The 27,421-nt window shown below is 43.1% G+C and overlaps 2 protein-coding genes across 2 annotated transcripts; both read left to right on the plus strand.

Moving 5' to 3' along the window:
• Positions 1 to 1,250: 1,250 nt before the first annotated feature.
• On the plus strand, positions 1,251 to 17,133 carry kif1ab (kinesin family member 1Ab). Its single transcript, XM_076144787.1, is given in 48 exon segments — positions 1,251 to 1,356; positions 2,790 to 2,863; positions 3,008 to 3,187; positions 3,407 to 3,475; positions 3,585 to 3,763; positions 3,935 to 4,046; positions 4,437 to 4,514; positions 4,606 to 4,671; positions 4,762 to 4,779; positions 4,874 to 4,952; positions 5,047 to 5,125; positions 5,548 to 5,690; positions 5,868 to 5,906; positions 7,272 to 7,471; positions 7,572 to 7,651; positions 7,854 to 7,929; positions 8,021 to 8,100; positions 8,188 to 8,294; positions 8,374 to 8,457; positions 8,551 to 8,731; positions 8,842 to 8,914; positions 8,995 to 9,085; positions 9,190 to 9,338; positions 9,453 to 9,631; positions 9,726 to 9,863; positions 10,045 to 10,163; positions 10,266 to 10,351; positions 10,833 to 11,049; positions 11,108 to 11,291; positions 11,417 to 11,507; positions 11,617 to 11,735; positions 11,866 to 11,921; positions 12,017 to 12,125; positions 12,229 to 12,295; positions 12,387 to 12,471; positions 12,612 to 12,717; positions 12,841 to 12,864; positions 12,976 to 13,090; positions 13,355 to 13,488; positions 13,635 to 13,696; positions 13,815 to 13,960; positions 14,189 to 14,377; positions 14,640 to 14,711; positions 15,363 to 15,469; positions 15,711 to 15,830; positions 15,936 to 16,128; positions 16,216 to 16,334; positions 16,675 to 17,133. Coding segments are annotated over 48 exon segments (5,229 nt in total). The 3' UTR covers positions 16,724 to 17,133.
• A 5,755-nt stretch (positions 17,134 to 22,888) lies between these two features.
• Positions 22,889 to 25,461, plus strand: espnlb (espin like b). Its single transcript, XM_076144984.1, has 4 exons — positions 22,889 to 22,983; positions 23,082 to 23,200; positions 23,276 to 23,458; positions 23,579 to 25,461. Exons 1-4 carry the CDS (start codon positions 22,914 to 22,916, stop codon positions 25,214 to 25,216), a joined length of 2,010 nt encoding a protein of 669 aa, XP_076001099.1. The 5' UTR covers positions 22,889 to 22,913; the 3' UTR covers positions 25,217 to 25,461.
• Positions 25,462 to 27,421: the final 1,960 nt, after the last annotated feature.

A 27,421-nucleotide genomic window follows, 5' to 3' on the forward strand; every position in this document is an offset into this window, starting at 1 on the left:
TCACCCTCGTAGACACAAAGCGATGTTTGATTATTTAATTTTTCCCCTTCGGTTTGAAACATGGGAGATATGCTGTTTCATCACACGGCCTTTGCCACTGATAGATGGAGGAGAGGCGATGATTCCGGTGGAATAAGCAGCCATTTTACTTTGGAATACAGGATGGATGCTGATATTCCTGCCAAATGATGCGCCACACATTCACTCAGCTGCCTTTTAGGGGCTTTTTTATGTCTCATCCGGAAGCCTGACTGACTGAAAACTATAACCATGTACGACATTCCTACAAAGTTAAAGCTTTTTAATTGAGTGTGTGTGAGTGTGTGGCATCTACTGTGTCACTGTGCTTTTAAAGATACTAATTTAGAAGGTATTTAACACAAATATGCAGCATGTAAAGCACTGGTTCTCAAATTGTGGTACGTGAATTGCCAGTGGTACCTGAAGTGCCCCCTGCTGGTGCGCCAGATTACTGCGGACATTTCTACAGAGAATCAACACAATTGAAATCTATAGAAATGTTGTAATTATGCTTCTGCATTGGAAATCCCCTACCCCTCCTTCTATTTCGCAATGGCTGAAGGATACAATGTATTTTCTTCAACTCAAGAAAATCAAGTACACTATAAGAGGCCACACTGATAAGTTCTATCAGAGATGGCAACCATTTCTCTCTTACTTCACAGATCTACAGGCTATGCCAGACTAGTGACTGATTAACACCGTAAATGCCATACCCTATGACATAGGGTACGGTATTTACCCTATGAGATCATTGCCATTTCAATCTACTTGTATTCTACCTCAGGGTCTACGTATAAAGTTTAACAACAACAATAATATCAATAATACAACCTTCCTCCTTTCCCTCTATCTCTCTCTCTCCTCTTCCCCCTCCTTCTGTATTAACATGATCTGCAAAATATGTCATGTTAAATGTTTGTTTCAATAAAAAAAAGAAAGCAAAAAAGAAAGAAAGAAATGTTGTAATTATAATAATGAATAGTTAAGTGGAAGTTGTTATTTTTGAGTTTATTAATAATGCTATTTCAATATTGCTATTAATATTAAAGCCCAACATGTCTCTTCTACATGTATGCCAGTATCATTTCAACATATTGCAACATACAAATCTATATTTTGCTTTGCTGAGATGTGTTACTGACTTTAAACACTTGCAGGTGCCAGGTGTGTGTCTGTGACGCCACACAGCTCTCCAGCTCTTCTGTACTCAATCGCTCGTCTGGAACATGGCGGCTGCTTCGGTCAAGGTGGCGGTGAGGGTCCGACCCTTCAACTCCAGAGAGATTGGGAAGGACAGCAAGTGCATCATTCAGATGACAGGAAATACCACAAGTGAGTACTTCTTTAGCTGTTCAGGGTGATTACTTGGTTGGCATGGATTGCTACATGTGTGTAGACCGTCAGGTATACCCACTGCAAATATGGTATTGAAATGAATGAATGATGGATGGATTGAGGGATGATCACTGGATTTAGTCCTTTTAAAGACACTGTTATATTTGTAATTTGAGCAAAAGGAAACTACAAATGTGGAGGAATGCAACAGGCAGTATCCAACAGTACATGAAATATTGTATGTATGCAAATTGTAATTGCAGCTGAGCATAAGACATGCATATTTAATTCAACTTTGACCGTTTGCTTTGTAAATAGGCCGGTGGGAATAGCTTTCATGTGTTCCTTTTCTTCTTCTGATTCTCTTTTAGAGGTCAAATTGCATGATCTTCTGGCTCACTTTTAATCATCTTTCTGTGACCTACTTTGAGGCGATGTTTGGCGTTTCACTTCAGTTATTTGTCGAGTGGGGCGGCTCGCCTGCCAGCAACAAGACAGTGGGCAGGGAGACATGTAGCGTCTCGGGGGGCTCGGGAAGGAAACAAAGGCTGCAGTCAGGCCTGTCAGCATGTAGGATGCAGTGATCGTCGCAGCTCTCTGCCCTCATCACACAAGCTGCACGGATCAGAAAGGCTTCGTTGTTCTGACTGAACCCAGACATGAGGGTCAGCTGACGCAAGTGTGTGTTTGTGTGTGCATATGGCTATGTTTGTATGTTAGAGAGAAAGAGGGGATATGTCAGAGCGCTGTGCCATTCACTGTTTTGATGATCTCATCATCACAATTTAAAGAAGACAAAGGCAGAAACTATTCTGGGTTTCTGCATTACGGTCACATTGTGTTTTTCAGGATGACTATGTTTTATCAGCTTTGCCAAAAAACAACAGCAGGTTGTTGTGTTGAACTTGTCTGAAGGGGCAGTGCAGTGGATTCAGATTACAGCCAAAAGAGCATCTGCTTCTGCTTCCTGAGGCACATGGGGTTCTCATGCACAACACTCCCCTCTAAAAGTGATGAGTGCTACTTCTAATAAAGCATTTACTGATACTAATAATTAAACTGGTAATCTAGTAAGACCTCTCTGATTTCCCTGTAATACATACACATTTTTTTAGCGAAACAGAAAAAAGGACTACAAAAAAAGATTTTTGTAGCCAGAACATATAAGTGAGCATTTTAAAACATTGTTTTGTATACATTTGGCCTCATCTAAGACCTAAGACTCATCTAAAGCATTATATGAATACCTTGGAACTCGCATATTAGCAGTTGGTATGAACTTTGCTGCCCCTCAACCCTTTTTGGTGAATGGAATGAAATCAAAGGAAATAAATCAAAGAAATTGCAGATTGCAGATTTCGTCTACTATAATTGTACCTCTAGATCTGTTTTTTTTAACGCTTCTAACTGCCCACTTTTCTTTATTTTAGCAATCCTGAACCCAAAACAGCCAAAAGAAAACAAGAGCTTCAACTTCGATCACTCGTACTGGTCACACACCTCGGTAAGGTTCAGTATATCATTAAATGTATTTGATCAGAAAGAGTCTTCAACGCTTTGATCTGTGTCTGTTCATCTGTAAGAGAAAACTAACATCTTCTGGATCCTTTTCTCTTTTTTTCCCTCTTCACTCGCTGCATGTTTGCAGCCTGAGGACATCAACTTTGCGTCCCAGTTGCAGGTGTACAAGGACATCGGGGAGGAGATGCTGCTTCATGCCTTTGAAGGCTATAATGTTTGCATTTTTGCATATGGCCAGACGGGAGCAGGGAAAAGCTACACTATGATGGGACGACAGGAACAGGACCAAGAAGGAATCATACCTCTGGTAACATAGGATACAGTACTGAGCATGATTACACATCATCCTGTCACTCGTCATCATATTCATTTTAATGACTAATGCCATATTGAAGAACTCTGATAATGAAAACAGATTGTTGACTAGCCGCAGAAACACACATTAATACTTTCATTCTGCTACTTTAACGGGTTCCACAGATGTAGCTTTGACTGCGAGAATAACAATCAGCTCTTTGTTTTCTAGCTCTGCGAGGACCTTTTCACCAAGATAAGCGACAGCAATAATGACAACCGCTTGTCTTACTCTGTGGAGGTGAGTGGTATTCAATTCTCTTTCATATATTTTGGGAATTTAAACAGTAAAACAGCGTCATGAAGTGTTCATTTTGGGTCGGTACAAACCTTTTCCCCCCATCCCCTAGGTGAGTTACATGGAGATCTACTGCGAGCGTGTTCGTGACCTGCTGAACCCCAAGAACAAAGGGAACCTGCGTGTCAGAGAGCACCCGCTGATGGGACCTTATGTTGAGGACCTCTCCAAATTAGCTGTGACTTCTTACAATGACATCCAGGACCTGATGGACTCTGGAAACAAAGCCAGGTAACAGAACATTAGAAAGGAACTCCAACATGTTATGATGATGGGACCATGAACCTCTCTGTTGTGATGATGGGATTAAACCAAACATTTTTCCTGTCTGGATGTTTCATGGCTTCAATACAATTCAGTACAATGACTCAATGAGTGACTTTCCATTGTGCTCTTCCTCAGGACGGTGGCAGCTACTAACATGAACGAGACCAGCAGCCGCTCCCACGCTGTCTTCAACATCATCTTCACGCAGAAGAAACACGACATGGACTCAGAGAACACATCAGAAAAGGTTCTTAAACCAAAACTACAGCAGCTGATGAATTTGTTTCTAGTGGAAGCTTCCAACATGGAACAGGCTAACAAACACAGCAGACAAACAAATCAATAAAATTAATAGATTTCTCATTCTGTGCCTTTGGTGTGCCACAGTAGCAACAATGCAGCTGCAACGAGGCACAGAAGGTTTTATGACCTTTTAAGTGTTTGTGGATTCCCATCATGCGGCGATGTTATCCGCTGAAAGTGCTGTTTCATTGATTGATAAGCACACATAACACTTTACAGCCAATTCTCTCCTCTCCTCTCTGGCACTTTTAGGCAAATGATGTTTTTCGCCGATGGATGTCTATGTTTGTAACACAGAATAATTTAGTATTACAACAATATATGTTTTCATTAGGTCAGCAAGATCAGTCTGGTGGACTTGGCTGGTAGCGAGAGAGCTGACTCGACAGGAGCCAAAGGAACCAGACTGAAGGTGAGAGGAGTCTGCTATTTTAAGCTTATTTATGTTTTTTTCCCTCTATATTCTGCTGAGAGGCTGACATTTAATTCTTTTGCTTTTTTAGGAAGGAGCAAACATCAACAAATCTCTGACTACGCTTGGCAAAGTCATCTCAGCTCTCGCTGAACAGGTAAACCTTTCACACACAGCAGATCGTCAATCATTCATATATCCTATTATTGAAATAATAAACATTAACATTTCTCCTTTTACCTTATAGGACTCAGCACCAAACAAGGTCAGCAGCACCACAACTTGACCTTACTAATGTATCATTTTAAGAATTTATTTCCACTTGATTTGCAAATACATTGTGAATATTTTGCTTACAGAACAAGAAAAAGAAGAAAGTGGAAAATTTCATTCCATACAGGGATTCAGTACTGACTTGGTTACTGAGGGAGAATCTGGGTATGTGCACAGCTTATTCCACATATTCATTGACTAAATTATGTTATATATGTATGACATTACAGTATAATGTTTGGGATTTTGTGTGTGTTAGGAGGGAACTCCCGCACGGCCATGGTGGCTGCCCTCAGCCCTGCAGACATTAACTATGATGAAACCCTCAGCACCCTAAGGTGAGAAGGGAGTGACGTCACTAACCTCCTACACTCTAAGACGCAACATTTAGAATATAATGGAAGTGGAGTTCCTTTACAAAAACGCATCGCTTCATTTTGGTCAAATATAAAAGAAAAATAGAAAAACCTGTTTGAACCTGTGAACCTGTTGGGTCGAGGTCATAACAAAGAGAACTCCGCCTACTACAAACTACATAAAGAGATACCCTACATTGCTGTTTGACATTATCCTGTACAAACTGTATCCCTATGAGATCATTGCAATCCCAATCTACTTGTATTCTACCTAAGGGTCTACAAACTTTTACAACAACAATACCATTAATAATACAAACTTCCTTCTTTCCTCGATCTCTCTCTCTCCTCTTCCCCCTCTTTCTGAATAAAAAATGATCTGATAACGGTCTCTGTCTACTTAGGTATGCCGATCGCGCCAAACAGATCCGCTGTAACGCCGTGATCAATGAGGACCCCAACAACCGTCTGGTGCGAGAGCTGAAAGAGGAAGTGGCTCGGCTCAAAGACCTGCTGTTCTCTCAGGGCCTGGGCGACATCATTGAGAGTGAGTGTCACGGCGGCAAACTTAACACACACAGACACACGTGCCCATGCAGGCACACACTCACACACTCACACACTCAGACACTCACACTCTTGCCACCTTCAGCACGGAGGATGACCCTTGTACTTGTGTGGGTGTATCTCACACATGTTCTTCTCTCTCCCCCTGTCCTATCAGCGTATCGGTGCACCAACCCTGCTGTTGCTGGTTTGAAATGTGTGTATAACTCTCACCAGCCTGCGCTTTGCAACTAAAAGAGATGAATCCCAAGCTGGCACACACGCCTCCCTCACACCAGAGACATGAATTACAATAAAAAAAACATATAAAAAACAATCAATAACTATTTAATGAAGAACAAAAATCTTCCCTATGGTTGAACCTTCTTGTATTATCGTTTTCTCAAGAATTTTGCTAAATGGCCTCCTTGTTTTCTTCCCACTAGTTGTAGTTTTCTTGTTAATAACCTGTTTTTATCTCTCTCTTTCTCTTTGTTAAGATATACTGTATATACATTTGATTTTCAATTCTAATTGGAATAGGATTTGCTTTTCGTTAAAAAATATTAACAAAAGGTTTCAAAATGACTTTCTGATCCTGTGTAAGACAGTGGCAAGATTCTGTCACACACTTGGACTGGTTGTGTTGTGACAATTCACAATCGGAGACAGAAGGACTGACTGGGAGGACGCCATTTTAAGCTGTAATCACTGGAAACTCTGAATGAAACACTTCTTTACAAATAGACGACGAATTATAGGAAAAAACAACATTAAGTGTGTTTGCAAGGTCGGAACGGCATTTAGTAATAATTTGGTGTAATGATGCTGATCACAATCCCAAATTTGCCATACAACTAAAATCTACTGGCTGTAAAGGGCGTAGCATGTTGACGTTTTTTGGACCTTGCACACGCCACCTTGCACACGCGTGAATACAGTGATGTCGTCCAGAGTACACGTCAAGGTGCACTGGAGCTTAATGAGACACTTTATGTTGTTTTATTCCTTTAATTTGTCACCCATCTGTAGACGCCTGCATTGCCAGGTGCTGTGCTAGTAAAGGCTGCTGGCTCCCAAACTCTGGTTACATGGCTTAAACAACACACCAACACACCTCCACCAGGCTGTATGTGGCCTGTACACACTTCTTCTTTATACTTCTGTTTTTCATACTTTTGTTTTGCTTCTCGAGCTTGTTGAGTGAGAATCTTATCTTATCTTATCTTATCTCAGCTTAGCTTATACTGTATAATAAGAGAGGGTGCGTGTGTGTATGTATGTGCGTCAATACAACAAGCATCGTTCTTCCAATTGCCTCCAACACGGCCAGAAACGCAGAGAAAAGCAGCTGCTCCGGTCGTCATGTGCTCCATCTGTTTGAGTTGCTATTTTCACTCGCTGTTAATACTTAATTTGAGCTTTCTCTTCTTTTTACTCCTCCCTTTTGTCCCTTTCCCCCCCTTTATATCCATTTCTTTGCGTGTTTTGTTGCGTAATTACCTGTCGTCTGCTCCTACCGTCCGTCCTCTCTCCCTCCTCGTCTCTCGCTCTCTACATGCGATGCCTCTCTCTCTGGCAGACCTGAGCGATTACAAGAACCTTGTGAACAATCGCCAGGTTGCCAATGAAAGGGGTGATCTCTCCACAGTGTCCAATGCCATGACAGGAATGAGCCCCTCGCCCTCGCTCTCAGTCCTGTCCAGTCGTGCCGGCTCCATCACCAACCTGCACGACCGCATCTTCAGCCCGGCCAGCGAGGAGGCCATCGAGAGGCTCAAGGTAGGAGAGATGGGATACAGGATACGGGATGTAGAGCTTGTTAAATGGACGCTGTTGAGTGTGTGCTGTCATCAGACATCTGTATTAAATTCCCCAACAGGAAACTGAGAAAATCATCGCTGAGCTCCATGAGACATGGGAAGAGAAGCTGAGACGTACTGAGGCCATTCGCATGGAGAGGTTGGGCAGACTCATCCCAAACTAGTCTTTGATGTTTCTTCACACACCCTGAAATTTGTAGTAGACAAGGAAAATCCCATTTATGGCCAATCAATGACAAAGCCTTCACACTAGAGCCTAAGCCATATTCAGCAAAGATTATATTGGCTCATAGCACATAATGATGTGTGTTATGATGTTAATGGTATGATGATCTCTGCAGAGAGGCCCTGCTGGCTGAGATGGGTGTGGCCATGAGAGAAGATGGGGGCACTGTGGGTGTCTTCTCCCCCAAAAAGGTAAGATACAAGTTGCTGCTGCGCAATAAATGTGACATACAACTGTCAATTACACAAAACAGTAAACACATTTGTCATTATTTCCTTCCAGACGCCTCATCTGGTGAACCTCAACGAGGATCCGCTGATGTCTGAGTGTCTGCTGTATTACATTAAAGACGGCCTCACCAAGTAAGAAACGGTGATCATAGCTCAGACATCACCGCTAAGTGGGATTTCTGTTGTACATCGATCATCATCGGTCTTTTCTCCCTTCAGGGTCGGCAGAGAAAACGCAAAGACCCGTCAAGACATCGTTCTCAGCGGGCATTTTATCCAAGATGAGCACTGCACCTTCAGCAGCACCACAGGCCCTCAGGGAGAAGGTAAAGTCTAAATTCTGTCATCTATAAAGTAAATGGTTTGGATTTGGTATAAGGGTTTTACAAATCTTTTCTGCAACAGGAAATGTCATCCTGGAGCCGTGTGACGAGGCAGAGACGTATGTCAACGGAAAGAGAGTGACCTCCGCTATTGTTTTGCGGTCTGGTAAGTGTGTGAAGCATTGCGGTCGGTGTTTATATTTCACGATATCGCCACATTTCTGACTGGTACAACTAACTGGTTTTCTTTACTTTTTAGGGAATCGCATCATCATGGGCAAGAGTCACGTGTTTCGCTTCAATGACCCCGAGCAGGCTCGTTTGGAGCGTGAGAGAACGCCGTGCGCCGAGACCCCGGTGGAGCCCGTTGACTGGGCCTTCGCCCAGAGAGAGCTGCTGGAGAAGCAGGGGATTGACATGAAGCAGGAAATGGAGCAGAGGTCTGAAACACAAACAACAATGTTCTATGGCTAACATATGGATGACTTTTGGATGGTATATTTATATGATTATCATGTAGAACTAAAGTCTTGTATTGAATCTTTCTCAGGCTTCAGGAGCTGGAGGATCAGTACCGCAAAGAAAGAGAAGAAGCCAGTAACCTGCTGGAGCAACAGAGGCTGGTGAGGGAAACCACAATATGTTCAAGCATCAGATTTCAATGTGTACTGATCCAGTCAAACCTAAACCTGCTTCCTTTTAGGATTATGAGAGTAAACTGGAGGCCCTTCAGAAACAAGTGGACTCCCGCTACCTGGAGTCTCCCGAAGAAGAGGAGGCGCCTGAGGATGAAGGTTAAACAATCGACACTAACAGCTCCAATATTGAATGATGTTTTTCTATCTCCATTACTATACTTTGAATGTTTGTTCTTCATATCCACCATCTTGTCCAGCAGTGCCCTGGACTTCCCGTGAGACCGAATTGGCTCTTTGGGCTTTTCGAAAGTGGCGTTTCTACCAGTTCACCTCGCTCAGGGATCTGCTTTGGGGAAATGCCATTTTCCTCAAGGAGGCCAATGCCATCAGTGTAGAGCTCAAGAAGAAGGTGAGTTGTTTCAGTCTGTACATCTGTTCCACTCTTGAATTGAACAACAGGGTCAATGTTGTCCCTTCCCGTCACTCATCTTCTCAAATTTTGTTGCTATTTTTTAAATCACAGGTGCAGTTCCAGTTCGTCCTGTTGACGGACACACTGTACTCTCCACTACCCCCTGACCTGTTGCCCCCCTGTGTGGCAAAGGAGAGGGAGAGGCGACCTTTCCCGAGGACCATCGTAGCTGTAGAAGTCCAGGATCAAAAAAATGGAGCCACACACTACTGGACTCTGGAGAAACTGCGGTATCTGCATTTGGTCATAAAATAAGAGTGGATTTGTGTGGATAAGTGATCTGTAGGCCGACCCTAAGTATGATTTTTATACTGCCCCCTGCAGGCAGAGGCTGGACCTGATGAGGGAGATGTATGACCGTGCTGCAGAGCTCCCCAGCAGTGCTGTGGAGGACTGTGACCATGCGCTGACAGGGGGCGACCCCTTCTACGATCGATTCCCATGGTTCCGTCTGGTTGGCAGGTTAGTCACCAACACTACACCTAAAGTATATTACAATCGATTAAAAGGATACGATGCAATTATAATCTGTCTCTCTCTGTATTTCTTCCGCTGATTTGACGATTTAAGCCAATTCGCAGCACAATAATACCTTGTTAAAACTGAAACACTGCATCTTTTCCTCTCCTTCTCTCCCCCTCAGGGCCTTTGTGTATCTAAGTAACCTGCTGTACCCTGTGCCCTTGGTACATCGTGTAGCCATCGTCAGCGAGAAGGGGGAGGTGAAGGGCTTCCTTAGAGTGGCTGTGCAGGCCATCTCAGGTGCAAATTAATGATGTTGTTGAAGAAAGATCACAAATTGTTCTTTTTTTAGTTTTTACTGTGAAGATGAAACCAAATGTTCTGTTGTTTGCCTCTCTGTAGCTGATGAAGAAGCCCCTGATTATGGCTCTGGGGTGAGGCAGTCAGGCACCGCCAAGATCTCCTTCGAAGACAAACAGTTTGAGAAGGTGCTTCATTACCTTAATAACTGTGTAACGCATTTACCTTAGATCCATTTATACCACAGATGATGTTTGAAACGTCAACTTCAAATACAACCAGCTAGTTCATTGATCCATCACTGATTTAGTATTCTGTACTTGTCCTCATGCAACACAGTTTTATGTCACTAAGCAAAAGCACTATATGTTGGGTGAAGTTTGTTTGTCTCTCATCAAAGCAACTAACTCAAGTGAATCTATGGAAATAGTGGAAAACTCCTTTATCTCCCAATTACCATTTCTGACCACAAGTGACGCTGTTGAGCTTTAAGTCACATACTGTATATTCATAGGAATAAGAATAGGAGGATAAAGGAGGACAATGGAATATCAAATTCCCTCTGTCTTTGTGTTCTGGTCCCTTATCTTGACATTCAGATCAGGGATTTTACATTCAATTGTCAAGCGTTAATGGGATGTTAGCTGACAGAACTTTGCCTTGTTCTAGTTCCAGACTGAGTCATGTCCCGGTGGCATGTCGCACTCCAACACTTCCCAGGAAGAGCTGCGATTTGTTGAGGGAGAAGGGCAGAATGTTGAGATTGGCATATCTGCTGATGAAGTCAACAACAACACCTGTTCAGGTGAGAAAATATCTTGGGATAGGCCTGGGAATTAAACACACACTGACCTGATGATAGATGTGACTGACGTTAAAGGATTTGGCAGCCAAAGACATTTGCAGTACTTGATAGATTTGCCCTTGTCTTTGCCTTTGTGTAGCCACACCTGAGGCTCCTAGCAGCCCTGGGAAAGCTTTTGGTTTGGGTCTGGACCTCCCGCTGGACATCTCCCAAGAAAAGGCTCTGTCTCACCTGAGGATTGGCAGCACCTTCACCTTCAGAGTGACTGTCCTGCAGGCCTCCAGCATCTCCGCAGAGTATGCCGACATCTTCTGCCAGTTCAAGTGAGTGAAGATGACTAAATACGTTGCATGTATTAATTTTGTGTTTATGTAACCCTCTCTAAACTGTTTGAATGTCTATTAGTAAGCAACACAGTTTCATCGTGATTCCCTCCCACATGTTTCAGCTTCATCCACCGCCATGATGAAGCATTCTCCACTGAACCACTGAAGAACACAGGCAGAGGACCTCCTCTAGGCTTCTACCATGTACAGAATGTAAGTAACAAAAACACTGAATGCTCACACCGGTGTTATGGTCTTTAGGGTGTATTTGAGGGCTTGATCCTCCATATGAAGTAAATATGTTGTCTCTTACTCTTGTCAGATCACAGTGGAGGTGACCAGGTCTTTCGTGGAGTACATCAAGACCCAGCCCATCGTCTTCGAGGTGTTTGGACACTATCAGAAACAACCTTTCCCACCTCTCTGCAAAGATCTGATCAGGTCAGGAAGGAATTTTGATCTTCATCCAGCTGATCACTAATTATATTTTACTATTATACTAATATAGTTTGGAGGAAAATGTTTCTTCTCATTTAAAGATTTGTGTTTTGTGGTTTTCCTGGTCTCCCAGTCCCCTCAGACCATCCAGGAGGCAGTTCCCCAGGGTGATGCCTTTATCCAAACCAGGTTAGTTCCTAGCAACTATTTATTTTATAGTATTAAAAGCATGAAGTGGTCTCTGTAACCCGCTAACCTGACTGGTTTTGTCATTATTCTCCCAGTGCCAGCCACAAAGCTCAGCACTCTGACTCGTTCCGCGGCAGGACCTTGTCACGCCAAATATGACCTCATGGTTTTCTTTGAGATCTGTGAGCTGGAGGCCAATGGAGAGTGAGTTGTATCTTCTGAGTTGTAATCTTCTATGTGTTGCAAGTCACTTTGTCAAGCATATAGTATTATTGGCTTAATGTGTCCATGTTGTCTCCGTCTTTAGCTACATCCCAGCTGTTGTTGACCACAGAGGTGGGATGCCTTGCCATGGAACCTTCCTGCTACATCAGGTGAATTTCCGTTAGGGCACACACACATCATCACTTCATAACTCGAGCTCTAGTTACTGATTCTGATTCTCTTTTTTTCTGGGCTCCACAGGGCATTCAGAGGAGGATCACAGTCACCATTGCTCACGAAACAGGAAATGACATTGAGTGGAAAGAGGTGAAAGAGCTGGTTATAGGTGAGCAAGAGCATGTCCTTATGTTACAGTGCCTGTAACAGAGAACAAATGGACAAATGCAAACATTGTTATCCGTCTTCATGATTTTAACACTCTGTGGTTTGTCTGGATGAATCGAGCCGTATCTTCTTTGGCTCCAGGTCGCATTCGAAACACACCAGAGGCCGATGAGACCATCATAGACCCCAACATCCTCTCCCTCAACATCCTGTCCTCTGGCTACTTCTGGCCAAAACACGACGACAAGTACGCATTATGCTGCTAGATTGACTTAACGGAATACTGTTTTCTCTCTCTTTTATACTAACTACTTAAAAAAACTCACTTAGGTTAAATTTGTCTAACTTGTGGCCTATTGCTCTTTGACAGTGTTTCCTTGGGAGTTGACCATAGGTATAACGCTGATAATTTTTATTTTCCAACCAAAATGTACATTTATTCACAGGTCATTCATCTTTTGGAAACATACATATAGATGGTACATTTTTGTTTTGAACACCTTAGGACTTTCTACCGGTTTGAGGCGGCATGGGACAGCTCCATGCACAACTCCCTCCTCCTGAACAGAGTCACTCCCTACGGAGAAAAGATCTACATCACTCTCTCTGCTTATCTAGAGGTAAAGATGATTATTTGATTCTAATCTGATTCTAATCTGATTCTAATCTGATTCTAATCTGATTCTAATCTGATTAATAAATCAATAAATCTGTTTTTTTTAATCACCTACGCACCATAATCAGATTGGAATCAAGCATAAAGCACAAATCAATGTTCTCCAAGTAACAGATCCAGATTGTGCTATTATGCTATTTTGGAGTACGGCATGCATTTAAGCGTATGACTGGATTCTGATTTGTCACATTCCACACAATCGATCTAGATGGAGAACTGCACTCAGCCGACAGTGATCACCAAAGACTTCTGTATGGTGTTTTATTCCCGTGACACTAAACTGCCGGCCTCCCGCTCCATCAGAAACCTCTTCAGTACTGGCTGCTTCAGGCCCTCTGAGAGGTAAACACACCATCTCTTCTCTTCAGATTTATGCATTTACAAACACTGATAATGAACTTTAAGCCCTCTACGTTGCACAGTTCTCCAATGTGTGTGTTAATGTATTTCAAGTCTTTATATCTTAGTTTTGTCCCTTTCTGTTGCAGTAACCGTGTTACTGGAGTCTATGAAGTCACTCTCTGCCATGTAGCTGATAATGGGAGTCCAGGTCAGATAGAAATTAAAATATTTTTACAATAATCAACATTATAGAAAAAAATATATTTCGTCTGCAGTTTTGTGTCAGTGTTTTGATGTATACCATCTGTTTGCATCTTCCTCTGTAGGCATGCAGCGTCGCCGGAGACGTGTGCTGGACACCTCGGTGGCGTATGTTCGAGGGGAAGAGAACCTGGCTGGATGGAGGCCTCGCAGTGACAGCCTCATCCTGGACCACCAGTGGGAGCTGGAGAAACTCAGCTTGCTACAGGAGGTGAGGTTCTACATTGAGGGGTTTGGTATTCGTGCTGCCGCAGAGATGACTAGGACCTCACAGAATAGTCCAGTCAATTCAATACAGAGTTGACACCTGGAAAATATAAGAGCTAAGGTTGATAGATATGAGGTTTGTTACTGGAACAAACGCCAAGTGAGCCACAATATGCCAAGATAAATGACCACTGTCCTCTGTTTGACCTGTTTGTATCGGCTGTGTTTGCAGGTGGAGAAGACCAGGCACTACCTGCTGCTGAGGGAGAAGCTGGAGGCGACTCTGCAGGCCGGACAGGATGCGCTCTACAAGGGCAACGACATCAGTGATTTTGCAAAGAGTCCCGTCTTCAGCCACAGTCCTGGCAGCAGCCCTGTTCCTGACAGTCCCAACCAGAGGCAGAGGGAGCTGGCTGCCAAGGTGACTGCCAGTCTGCCGCTTCACTTTCAGGTCTCCACAGCTTAGGCTTCCTCAGCCTGGTTTAGGTCTCAGCTTTTCATAGTTTGGGCCGACGGATGGCAGAATGAAATGACCCAACAGCTATTGAATTACCATCAAATCTGTTGAATTCATGGCCTCTAGAGTTGACCTGATAGGTTAAACATATTTCATCCAACCAAAGAACGGGTCTAGAAATGTCCCTTTGTTTTGTTTTGATTGAGTTCTGCTTCTTTCTTTACAGTGTCTGCGTCTGCTGATGCACACCTTCAACAGGGAGTACAGCCAGGTGAGCAGCAGTGCCAGTGAGAGCAAGGTGAGCCCCAGCCTAGGCCCTCTGACCCGGCCCTTTAAATCCTTGGTGACCTAATTGTGTAGCCCTTCACAAAGTAAATCAAGCCCCACACTCCCTCACTCTACTTTCTCATTCCTTTCATTTATTGCTCTTTTATTTCCTCAGCACAGATCTGCCCCCTCGCCCTCATTATACGTGTTAAGTATGCAGTAGATCTGGGTTAAATAGTATTGGCAAGTTTTTGAAACAGCTTACAGTCGCAGACAGATCAGCTCAGGACAATTACAGAATATTTGACCCAAGTCTACTGTTGCGTTTTTTCCTTATTTGCATTTTCTCCCTTAACATGTTTCAGTTTCACCTGCATTTCTCACTCTATTTCTTTCATTCATGCCATCATTTTTGTCCTTCTGTCCTTTTTAGAGACTGCAAAGCTTCCGCCTACTTCCTCCTTCTAATATATCCCCTGCATGTCCTCTATAACATATTAACCAGCAAGGGGCTCATAGACTTAATGAGGATTTGTAGAACACAGATCACCAAACAAGTACAAGTTTTCCCATTGAAGTGTTTGTACGTGTTTAATTGTTTGTTGCTATGTTTTGTCCGTATCTGTATCTGTCCCTTTTTGTCTGTACTCGTCTTCTCTGTGCGGGCGTGTGTGTGTTTTAGCTTTCTGAGATGTCTGCGTCACTAATGAGAGAGTCTCCCTCTGGACTGAGCACGCTCACTCCGTCCTCTACCTGCCCCTCGCTGGTAGAAGGAAACTATGACATCAGGTGGGTAACTTGTGACAAGATCTGCTCACTGCTCGCTGTCACACTAAATATATATGAATAGTGTATAAACAATGATTGTGCTTTTATATTTCACAGCTCTATTACCGTAGTTTTGCCTGGTTTATGGCCCAAATGATGATGATTTACATGTAGACCACTTCTTATTTTAAGTTTGTCCCACTTGCTTCAGGACAATTCTGCTTTTGTTGACATTAAATAATTCCTTTCTTTATGTTTGTAGACACACTGACCCCAGTTCTGGAGCATCAACCCCAGATTTGGACCCCTACAGCCCAGTGGACAGAAAGAAAACTCTCAGAGGATGCACCTTTGTTCCAGACATACAGGAGATTCGTGTCAGGTCAGGCGCTTCATCATCATCATCATTCGTCATCATACCCATCACACATTACCGTATACGTATTCATTAAAAAGTTACTCACCTTTTTGCTTTCATTCTGTGCAGCCCCATTGTGTCAAAGAAAGGCTACCTTCACTTCCTGGAGCCCCACACGAGCGGGTGGGTGAAGCGCTTCGTGGTGGTGCGCAGACCCTACGTGTACCTGTACCGGAGCGAGAGGGACAGCGTAGAGAGAGCTGTCATCAACTTGTCATCTGCAAAGGTGGAATACAGTGAAGACAAACAAACCTTGCTGCGGGTATGTACAAGATATCTGAAAGTAGACAAACATTAAGCCGATCAGTGCTCGGTGTGAAGTAACCTCAGTGTGTTTTACTTCCTTCAGACTCCCAACACATTTGCTGTTTGCACCGAACATCGTGGGATCCTGCTTCAAGCTACCAACGACAAAGAGATGCACGACTGGCTGTACGCCTTTAACCCTCTCTTAGCTGGCACTATCAGGTGAGTGGGGATTCACCTTACAGCTTAATCTAAAACAGTAAAAACAACAAACACAAACAGAGATAATGACAAACAATGATACATCTCCTTTTTGGGTTGATTCAACCAAGACGAGATCAGAGCATTGCAAGCCCTCGTGTCTCATTTTGCAGCACAAACATCAATCTTTCTTACTATTTTGCACCAATGTCTAACATCAAATCAAGTTAAATACCTTCTGTCACAAATAGCAGCAGCCGGAGACTGAAATTCAATAAACACGATATTTTGATCTTTATACATCTTGCACATTTTGACACACTGTACTTGTCCTTTCCCTCTTCTCTGATTGTCCGTTCAGGTCAAAGCTGTCCCGGCGAAAGTCGATACAGTCGGCTCAGAGGATGTGAGAGACGGTCTGTCCCCGAGTGGAAAACATCAGACAAATGACACAATACAATCTAAGAGCTGCTCTCACTCTCTCTTTCTCTCTCTCTACACACACACACTTATACATAAAACCATTTAAATAAGCGTCTGTATGAAGCCAAACAACTCTCCATCGCTCATCCTGAAACCCAGCAACAGTCCTGAACCATCCTGTCTCTCTTTTTGCGAGCGATAGTCACCTCAGACCCTGCATGGTGCGCTCCCCTCTTGACCTTTATAAGAACTGCATAAGACAAACTAACCTACACCTGTTAATTCTCGTACATATGCTGGGCGTTGGGACTAGTCGTGATTAGGGTTAGGTTCTCCTAAACATGTAGAACTCGGGCCATCTGTGAGGTTAGTTAGCGGTTAGTCAGTCCCCTGTAGAAAGATGTTTACAATGTGCTCGATCTTATTATTTACTGTAAATAAGGCCCGACCCTGAAGTAAACATTCATGTATTTCCAAGTAACGCCATCCGTTGAGGAGGGGGAACAAATAAAGATTACTTCCTTCCTTCTATCCGTCGAGCCAGGTGTGTTAAGTGAAGCGTTACTGTACGTCCAGCTCGCTCTCCTTGAAACGGCGTGTACATTACCTCAGAATGGACTGGCTTGGTGAGCGTTTGTATCAGATGTGAGCGAGGTTTCAGATGGCGTGCAGGTGGAGTGATGTTGCCAGCGATGTTGCCATTTTACCGGAGAGGCAACAAGAGGGATTTGATAAAAAAAAACATCAAAACAAAAGGGACATTGGTGTGTTTTTGTAATGTTTTAAGTGGGCTATATTAAGGCAAAATAATCCACTGTCAGGAGAGATCGCTTACGTCCTCGCCTTGTTTTAATTTAAATTTTTACATTATTTATGCAATTTACTGTTGCTGCTCTATGTTTCATGCACTTATTCATTTGGAACTACTAACCTCTTTCTTTGCACGACACTTTATTGTCTTGTATCATTTATAACCAAAGCGTCGGTTTCATGTTTCAGCTCTTTCCGCCCTGCGCTCTTGTGGTAGCAGACACTTTATATTCTGATCCCAGTCAACACTCGGCTAAGACGGTTTTCAAACGAGAGTTTTAGGCGATAAATAGACCAAGAAGACGACGTCTGTGCTTATGTTGACTTTACTACTGTGTCCATTTTGCTTTGAGCAGTTCTAGTAGCCAACAGGAAAGGATGAAGTTGTCACAGATTCTCCAGATAGTGCCTCCCTTTCTTTGCCTCTCGTCTCGTCAATTCTGTTTGTTCCACTTTGACACCATCAATGTCTTTTGACGTGAATCGGCTCTGTTCCCAAAATTGAGCTTTTATATCGGGTGTCTTTTGTGTAGGATTATTGTATATCTCATGAAAATTTACGGTAAATATTACATTTTGAAACCAAATTCCCCCTCTTAGCTTTAGATATGTTACAGCCTGGTGCTTGTGTCATAAACCAGTACAGTATGTAAGCTCGGTGTTGTTTAGACTTTAATGTCAAAGGAGTTCAGTTGTTTTTCACATGTGTTATTTTGCACAGTGCCAAGATGACCCAAAACTTCACTAATATAGTACAGAAAAGGGTTTTTAATCAGTTTGAATCAGAAAAGCTCAATGAATATGATCCCACTCTTTTGTCTCTGTCCACCTTGCATTATCCACTGTATTGTTATATATCCTATCATATCAAAGACTTGGTCTCGAAGCCATTCTGTCTTTGTTTTACACTCATTTCCGGTCTAACTGGTTATGATCACATTATGATTGAACCTGTCAGCTAGTACAACAGTGGTGTGCGACTCTACGCCACAGGCCAGCCAACCTGTTGAGCAATGCAGTCAGACACAGTGAAAACTGATGTATAAGCAAGACAGACTCTTCAAGATGTTGTTGTATTTCAGATTGTATGTGTGCCCTCTTGTGGCTTCATTGAGAATAAATGATTTATGGTTCTGTCAGGAGAGGAATTAAGGTGGAATTACATCATTAGAGATCCATGTTTTGGATCATCTTGGTACAATTGATCTTTTTGCTTGGTAGAATGCTAAGAGTAATCTACTGTATGTTGCCTGCTGGATCAGAAGACAAATAGATTTATTTATGACATTTTCATTCTAAAAGATGGATTATGTTATGTTATATTTATTAATATTGGTGTAGATACTTGCGCGCACAGCATCTTTTATATGATTTACTGAGATGATGTTGCGATTGAATGAAATGATGAGCTTGTGTTCAAAAACATGAGGCCTCATCCTGGAAGGAAAGTTGTTTCTTTTCTGTAACGGTGCCATTTTTGCTTTAACAATCAAACCCACCGCCATTTTTGTTTACAACTTGGCAGATGACTCGTCGCATTGCTTCCAAGCCTCCACAATTCGAGTGTATGATATTAAAAAAAACACACACAGTCGGTTAATGTTGAAGGATAAGAGTGCAAGTTATTTTGAATTTGACTGCTTTTTGACCTGCCACAGCGCTGGATCTCAGCATGCAGATCCACTTCTCTTCTGCCGCTCTTTCTCTCTTCGCCTCTGTCCCTCTATCTCTCCTGCCTTACTGCTTGCTGATGACGACAGCCCCCCCCCCCCCTTCCCATCCCCCGAAGTGCTGCTTGTAAAGTATTGTCATTTATGGCCCTTGTAATGACTAACTGGAAGCCTTCTTTGCTCTGTCTTGTATATAAATCCAGATTTCTGTGTCGGGTCCTGTCACACAGACAATATTAACTCTCTTCCTCTGTAAACATTGACGAATAAGAAAATGGCCTGCTGACTTGTCCGGTGTCTCCTCGGTGTGTCAGAGTGCTAAGTCAGTTTTGCGCATTTTAGATCAGTGTGGTTGACGTGGTCACCGTGGACCAGGTAGACGATTCCAGGTCTGCACTCTTCTGGGCCCCTGAGTGGCATGACAGAATGGGGTCGCGGCCTGTGAAGGCGTCTTAATCTCAGTGCTCACGTTTATCTCTTGAGTGTTCTGGAGTTCTTTCTCATGTCTGTGGACATGTAACAAAAGTTGTTGAGAAAAAAAGTAATGCAAATAAAATAAATGAGTGTTGAAACTTACATGTTTTTGTTTTGTATGCTTAATTTGTCATTGTGCATTCATTTATTCCCTTTCATCTTTTTATGTGCGTTTTGGGTTTGTGGGTTCTAGAATTCAACGCTGCTTAACATATTCCATCTCTCTTATGAGCTCAATCAGGTATGGGCAGATATGAGATGCAATTCACAGCCGTGTTAAGTCAATAATAAACTGTTAACAGCTGAATATCGCACAAAGGCAGGAAATACTGTGTGTTCTTATAGACTCATTGTATCATAATACTTTAATGTGTAATTGTTCATTCTGATGTAACTTTCCAGAGCCTTCCATCACTGAGAAATATCTTAAACATATGCCTTAATGTGTCTTCTACTGTTTGCTCCTCTGTTGCATACTGCTATACTACAAGGCAAAACATGTGCATCATCCAAACTCAGCACATTTGACACGGAAGGAGAGAAGACAGAGCAACCCGATATTTCCTTTGAGGAATCTAATTCCTGAATACATCTGTTGCGTAACGGTTCGTACTATTGCTCTAGGACACGGCGTACACACGTGTGCTTGTCTCTTGTGTAAGGCCCTTTGTGCAGCCTTCTATTATTGATTATGTACTCGCTGTGTGCCAGGCTGAAGCAGGTGAGTCTAATCGCTCAGTAAGAGACATAAACGGGGAAAGTACTGAGTGAGGGTCGTGTGTTTGTTATCAGAGCACTGGGGTTACAACAGAGCATTCACCGGTCTTTATTACATGACAGTCATTTGGGTAAGATTTGTGTTTTCTTAGGACTTTTGTGCTTCCATTCCTCGATCTCAGTCAAAAATCTCTGCAGCATGAGCCACAGATGCTACAGAAAACATTTTACAGTGTAACACAAAAGCAAACACAAGGTTGCATCATAGAAACCAAAAAAATAAATACAGATATACACATTTAAATATATAAGTCAATACATTAATGGCCAGAGTAGAAAAAGATCCACACAGAATACAATGCAAAATTAGCAGTTTATTTCAGCATGTGCTCCCAACACACACCTTCCCTACACACACACACACACCACCCCCTGCATATATTTACAGTGCTATCGGCTCATACATCTACGCGTTGGTCACTCTACCCCACCTGTTTAATTATGAACACAATGAAGGTCCCCTATATGAGTTTTGGGTCCAGGTGATGCTGCACCTTTGCCTCTGTGTCTATTGATTATATGGCTCTACAGTGAAGAGGCAGTGACCAGACAACTATTATTTTTAATACATCAACATCCACCTGCTGTTCACATTGTTGGAAATCCAGCAGCTTTGGGACGATTTTGTAAGTATTGAATTATGATGACTTATGACTTATGACAGATCTAAGGAAATGTAGCTTTTATGTTAATCAATGGTATAAGAGAAAAGGTAAATATTGATGTAACAAAATACTACATAGCATTAACAGCAGTGTATTTTTGAGACAAATAAGAGCAAAATACATATAGTTACTTCATTTTTAGGGTTTGAGGGTCATTTTATGTAAAGGATCGATTGCAAGTGTATGGCAAGTGGAATTGAGAAAAAATGTAACTGATGATGACTCACACATTTGATCTTATAGCTACAGTACAGTATACTGTATATACTGTACAGTTGAATGCAATGTACCACACAGGAGCATCTGGCTTTTTGAGGAACGTTATACATTTTATGGGTTGAAAAGGTTCGATGGATTTGTCCATGTAGGCTTCAGGTTATAGAAATGTACAGTACAGTACAGTAGCTTTAAAAGCCTGTGAATCCATCACGTTAGATGAAACAGGATATCATGTCTCAAACACACACACACACACACACACACTTTCACCATCACTTTGTGCATTAGAAGCCAGGGTCCTGTTTCACCACGTGTTGTCTTCACATGCTAGGCACTGAGGGTTTTGTCCTGTACATGTGTGTGGGCCTTTGAGGCGGATCTCATTACTTTGTCACTGTTTACTTTCACTGCTGGGTGACGTTTTGTGTCACATTTCTCCCCTGGTGGGGTCCTCAGTTTCTTCTGCCTTATTCATTTTGTTGATGTTATTGTTAACCTACAGCACATTGTTCTTACTCTTGTTGTCCATTTCAGAAAGGGGTGTCTGTGTTCCAGAAAGTGAACAAGCAGAATCCACATGGAGAACAAGGTGACAATACAGGAAATTAAATAATTTACTATTTTTTTGTTACATTTACAACCAAAGATGAGCCTCACTCATAATGCACCTCATCAATGCAGCTAAACAGCAATTTAATGAAATTTTAATTTATCCTTTTCTGTCTTACGTCACTTAGTTGTACAGTGCCTCTTGCACAATATAATTTCAATAATGTCATGGTTCTAACTGAATTTTGAATTTATGCAAATAAACTACACTAATAAATGAAGTGCACCAAGGTGGGATTTGTGATGACAATGTACATTTCGTGGCACAAAATCATTTCGTATACAAAACCCTCGTCACCGATGACGTCACCAAAGTCCGGACCTCGGTAATTATTTGAGAGTGAACAAATAAAAGTTGGATATATACCTTCTTCCTGGCAGTTGTGTGTGTATTAGTTGCGATTAAACACACTTGCGCGGCACCTCCAACGAAGCCAAGAGCGTTTATCCGGACCCAAAAACGTCTAATATTATTAATAAGATTTTTGTACAGGCGCTAAAAGGGCAGCTCAGCAGAGCAGCAGGGGTCCTTCGATTGCTGCTTTTTGACCAATCGCGTGAGCGCCGCAGTGGAGACAAGAAAAACAAAAACAGAGACTTTTGTTGTATGTGAAAAAATAAAATGACAAATAAAACTTTATTCGTCTGATTCTTCTGCACAAAAAAGATAATTGCTTGTGCTTGTAGATGTAATTCGGTCCAATTTTGTTCTTTAAATTACTTCATAGTTCAATAATTTTTAAACTGTTCGGAAATGCAGTAAATAACCTTAATTTACAATAAGGAATTGTTTTATCAATTCCCTGGCTATGACCCTTGCAAACCACACCTCACAGCAGTGTTTAACCCTTGCCGTGTCTCTCTCTCTCTCTCTCTCTCTCTGTGTGTGTGTGTCTGTCCAGCAGCCAGTGAAGGAGGTGCTCCCCTTACCTCGCCACCCTGACTCTCTCCCCATGACTCCATCACTCAGTATAAAGAAACACAACTCAGGCTCCATCCAGCATGTACAGGTGGCCTCCTCAGGTGAAAATGAGCAGCTATCTTTCCTCACAAAGGCATCATAAACCTTTAGAGACAGTCACTTCTATTTATTGTTAACCTTTGACCTTTGTTTACTTAAGTTGTGACATCCTTCCACCATCTGAAGCCTCCAGAGAGAGATCTCAGCCTAGTCTCTCATATGAAGTCTATCAAATCTCTACGGCACGCTGGCTTCACTGCAGTCTTCACTGGACAAACGGTGGGTCAGCGGACAAGACCAAAAATAGCCTTTAAACACTGGTGCTACTCTGATATACTCCATTGTTGTTAACAGAAGCTTGACAGTGAGTTGGACGAGCTGGATGAGATACCATCTGTCGACATAATCCTGGCTGACATCGACTCCCTGGTGCCCACTCACGATGAATCGGGCCACCCCATAGCAGAGTGGAAACGCCAGGTGATGGTGAGGCAGCTGCACATCCGTCTGCAAGATGAGGAGGAACGGAGGAGACAGGTATTCATCATTTGCGTCTCATCTATAAGAATATACTGTGTTGTGTATGTTTCCAATGTGTATACATATGGATGGTGGGATGAATTGTCATGGTAAATACTCCAACGTGTGTTTTACCAGGACATGACTAATGGCTACTTACCAATGGATGGTTGGAAGTACTCCAAAGCCCACGATGCAGTTTTGGGGCCCTTTGGTGAACTATTAACTGAGGAAGATCTGATGTACCTGCAGCATCAGATTGAGAGCGTGTCGCTCCAGAAGCGCTGCCAGGCTTATGAGCTGGAGCTGACCAGGCTGACTGAGCAGCTGAGGGGGATTTTACCTGATCCCATTGTCAGTATTTCCCTCAACAAAGAGTTCCTGCAGCGGACCGATGAAGAGGAATGTGAAGAGGGATGCCTCATTTGGTTCAGCCGCGTCTCTGAGATTGTCAAGAATATGTCCATTCTTGTGGCCAACTTGACAAACACGCAGGCAGGCAGGGAGAGGATGGAGGACATGATGGAGGGGATGATGGAGTTGAAGGGGGTAAGGGATAGTTTAGGGGCTGAGCTGGGCCTGAGCTTGGGGCAACAGGGACAAGGGGTGGTGCCAGGGAACGGGGAGGTGTCGAGCGGGTGTAGGATACCCCACATAGGCATGGCATCGGCGTTTAGCCAACGTTTGGAGAGCAGCAGCTACAGCAGAGCTCAGAGGGAGAAGGTGGAAAGGGAGATCCAACAGTCCGGGGTTTCGGTGAGAAGCCTCAGATCCAATTTCGAAGGCAAGATTGGGGTGATTTATCCCTTTGCTGGGATTGTAAACAACTCGCAGATACGGGATGTCACTGGAGGTCAGGGGTTAAAGAGCCAGATAGTGGTGGGAGCTCCCGAAGTAGTAAATGGCTCGATTGTCACCACGGGGCTCAGCTGTGACGTGAGCCACCCTGATGATCCAAAGCCTCCTGTGATGGAGAGCACGAGCTTGAGGAAAGAACGTATCGTGGTGCTGTTCCTGAGCCACTGGAAGAAATCTGCGTACGCTATTTCCATGAGAGCAGCGAGGGCGAGACAGGGACAGGAGGCAGCGATGGTGAGAGCCAACGTCACGTCACTGGCTTCAACGCAGCCCCTGCAGAGAATCACCTCCATGTTTCAGTTCTGCCAACAGCGATGTGCTGTGGACAAGATGCTCTGCTCATGGAGGAAGAAACTACAACAAACTTCCTGTTTGTCCATGCAAGCTGCGCCTGCTCGGGTAACCTACTCCCCTGAGCAATTCCTGTCGGGCGTGGATGGCGCTCAGGTGTCCTACGATAGCTTGACCCTTGACCTCTTCATGTTGGGGTACTTCCACATCTTGGAGCAAGAGCTGTCACCCGAAGAGAGGAAAATGAGGCACCTTCTCTGCTTCGAGGTCTTCGATCATGTGGGCAGCGTCCCCTGGGAGACCGTCCGAGACTTCCACAAGGCCGTCCTCCAGGAAATCTGCACGGGGAGGAGACAGTGGAGTGATGGGTTTGACGACATGAAAGAGAGCTTCTTCAGGGACTCAAAACCCCGCCGATGTCCATCACTGTCATCATCATCATCGTCATCTCTGCTGCCAGTTACCAGCTTAGTACCTCAGGTCATAGTTCAGACTGTTACTCCAGATGAGACTGGCACTGATACAGACTTCTCCCTTTGCAACAACGAGGACATTTGCAAATATATCGACCGTAGCTTTGCTTTCTGGAAAGAGAAGGAGGCAGAGTTGTTTGATTTTCAGCGTTAATCTAAACCTTTAAAGTCATTTGATACATTTGGACAAAATTAAACAGTATTTTTGTTGTGTGTGTGCTGTTGTATTGATAGGGCCGGAATAAAGTTCTATCAAGAGTGATTCTTTATGCACATTTGTCGCAAAATTAGTTGATTGCAGATGCATGCACAGAGGCACAACACCGACCGGCTCAACAGCAAGAGCCTCAATGCAAAAACCCAAGTCTCATGTTCAGCCAGCAGGGGGCAGCAGAGCTCTGGAGGCGAAGCTGCAGCTCGACAACAAACAACAAGAAGCAGCAATGATTTATGTTTGTGCACTTCATGAAAATTACATTGGTAAGATTTCCAGACAGTGTTTATGTTTATATCAGGATATAAAAGCATCCAATTCAAATGCGGTGTTATATCTGTCTTTTAATTCAGCCCAGTTAATGTGACATCTGTAGGTATAAACAGTCTTGAATGAGAAATATTACACCTGCACTTAAAAAACAAAGTAATTCTCCGAGACAGTTTGGCGCTGAGGGTTTACTGACCCTTTCAACATCTCATCTCATCTGTCATCCCCCAGACTGTCTATTTGTCATTTGTTGTGTGTGGAGTTGTGACGAGCGCCGTGACAGAAATGATGAGCTTCCTGGCGGCAGTTCCCTGTCAGTCTGGCTTTCCCACCAACCATCAACAAAGGTCAGGGGTCAAGAGAATGAACGAGTTGGCATCAACCCTCAGCCCGCGTTCACTACACATCCTCCTCCAGGCGAAGGAGAGCCAGCGGCATGAATGTTTTCATTGGAGGTGATAATGATTTTTACTGTTTTGAAAACGTCTGACAGCACAAGAAAGTTATTCATCTTATAAACAAAGTAAAGTATTTAATCAGGAGTTTGCTTTGTTGTATTTACCAAGATATCAGCAAACTACAGGAGCAGTTGTAGAATTTCTCCTCTCTGTTGACTGAATAAATGTGATGGGTGTTGTTTCAGCAGTGTGTGTGTGTGTTTGTAAAGCTATTAACATTGATATATAATCCCTCCAAGTCAAAGAACACATGTTTTCAGGAGGTGGAGCAGATATTGTAGTGTTGCTCTTGTTTTTCCACTTGTTTGACATCTCGGGGGATCTGTGAGGTGTGTGTAATGCTCAACAGTGCTGTGGAATTCTTCCCATTAACCATTTCGTGTTTGTTGTGTCAGTCAAAGCATCGGCAGCAGTTGGTGTTAAACACTGTCCAACCTCTACATTTCCAGTAACAAAGCTCTGTAGGCCAATGTTTACTACATTTTTAACGGATTAACAACAGGAAAATAGTAAACAGACCAAGAGTGGAGTAATTCTAAAGCTTATTTATGTAAAACTAAACCTTACTCCCTTGAGTGACTCAACACGTAACTTGTAAAATGTTGATTTGTTACTCATGTTACTTCAGGAATGTGTGATTCACGGTCGTCAGCGTGGATACAAGCTCATGACACTCACAACTGCAGTCTTTGTGCCGAAGGTGGTGACAAGTTACTCACGTCTGTCCCTGTAGGGGACACGTGTATTATCAATGTCCAAGGTTTTATGTTCAGAAAAAGACATGATGGTGCTTTGTTGATTTATATTTTTTGACCCCCTGGGTGTTTTGAGCAACTTGGCTTGCTGGATAGTTGACAATTTGTCCCATGAGTCTGTTAATGAGGGCCGCATATGTCTGCCCTGGGGATGTCCAGTCAATCGATATCTCAACACGGAACAAATCAAACACTGGTGTAACAATTGTGTGTATCCTCGTGTGTGTGTGTGGATGCCTGCTGTACTCTTTCTGTGTGTATTCCCTGTTGAGAAATTCATTGTGACAGGAATTTGGCCTATAGTTTTTCTCTCTTTATAGCTCTTTGGCCTTATAGTGGCCAGTAATTAGCCCAATACTCAATAAAGAATGTGACAATCTGCGCTCCAAACGCCTTCTGACTTTGATATTGTCTTACACCATCAGTATTTGTGCTGAATGTGCTAAAACTTCAAAAGGCTGAGGCTTACTATTAGGAATGTGCTGTTAAACTGTAAACATGAGCGAAGGGCAATAAACTCGGTAGTGCACACAAACACAAAGTGTGAGAAGATCATTTCCATGGTTTACACAGCAACAAGCCCATTCCTTTCTTCGCGATTGGGGTCAGCGTGAAAGTTCCCATGTGACTGAGCAACAGAAGACGGCTGCAAAAAAAGCGCA

This window comes from Genypterus blacodes, unplaced genomic scaffold (assembly GCF_046128005.1).
Source record: "Genypterus blacodes isolate CSIRO-AG114 ecotype Tasmania unplaced genomic scaffold, CSIRO-AGI_Gbla_v1 ptg000029l_1, whole genome shotgun sequence".
NCBI classification, from domain to species: Eukaryota; Metazoa; Chordata; class Actinopteri; order Ophidiiformes; family Ophidiidae; genus Genypterus; species Genypterus blacodes.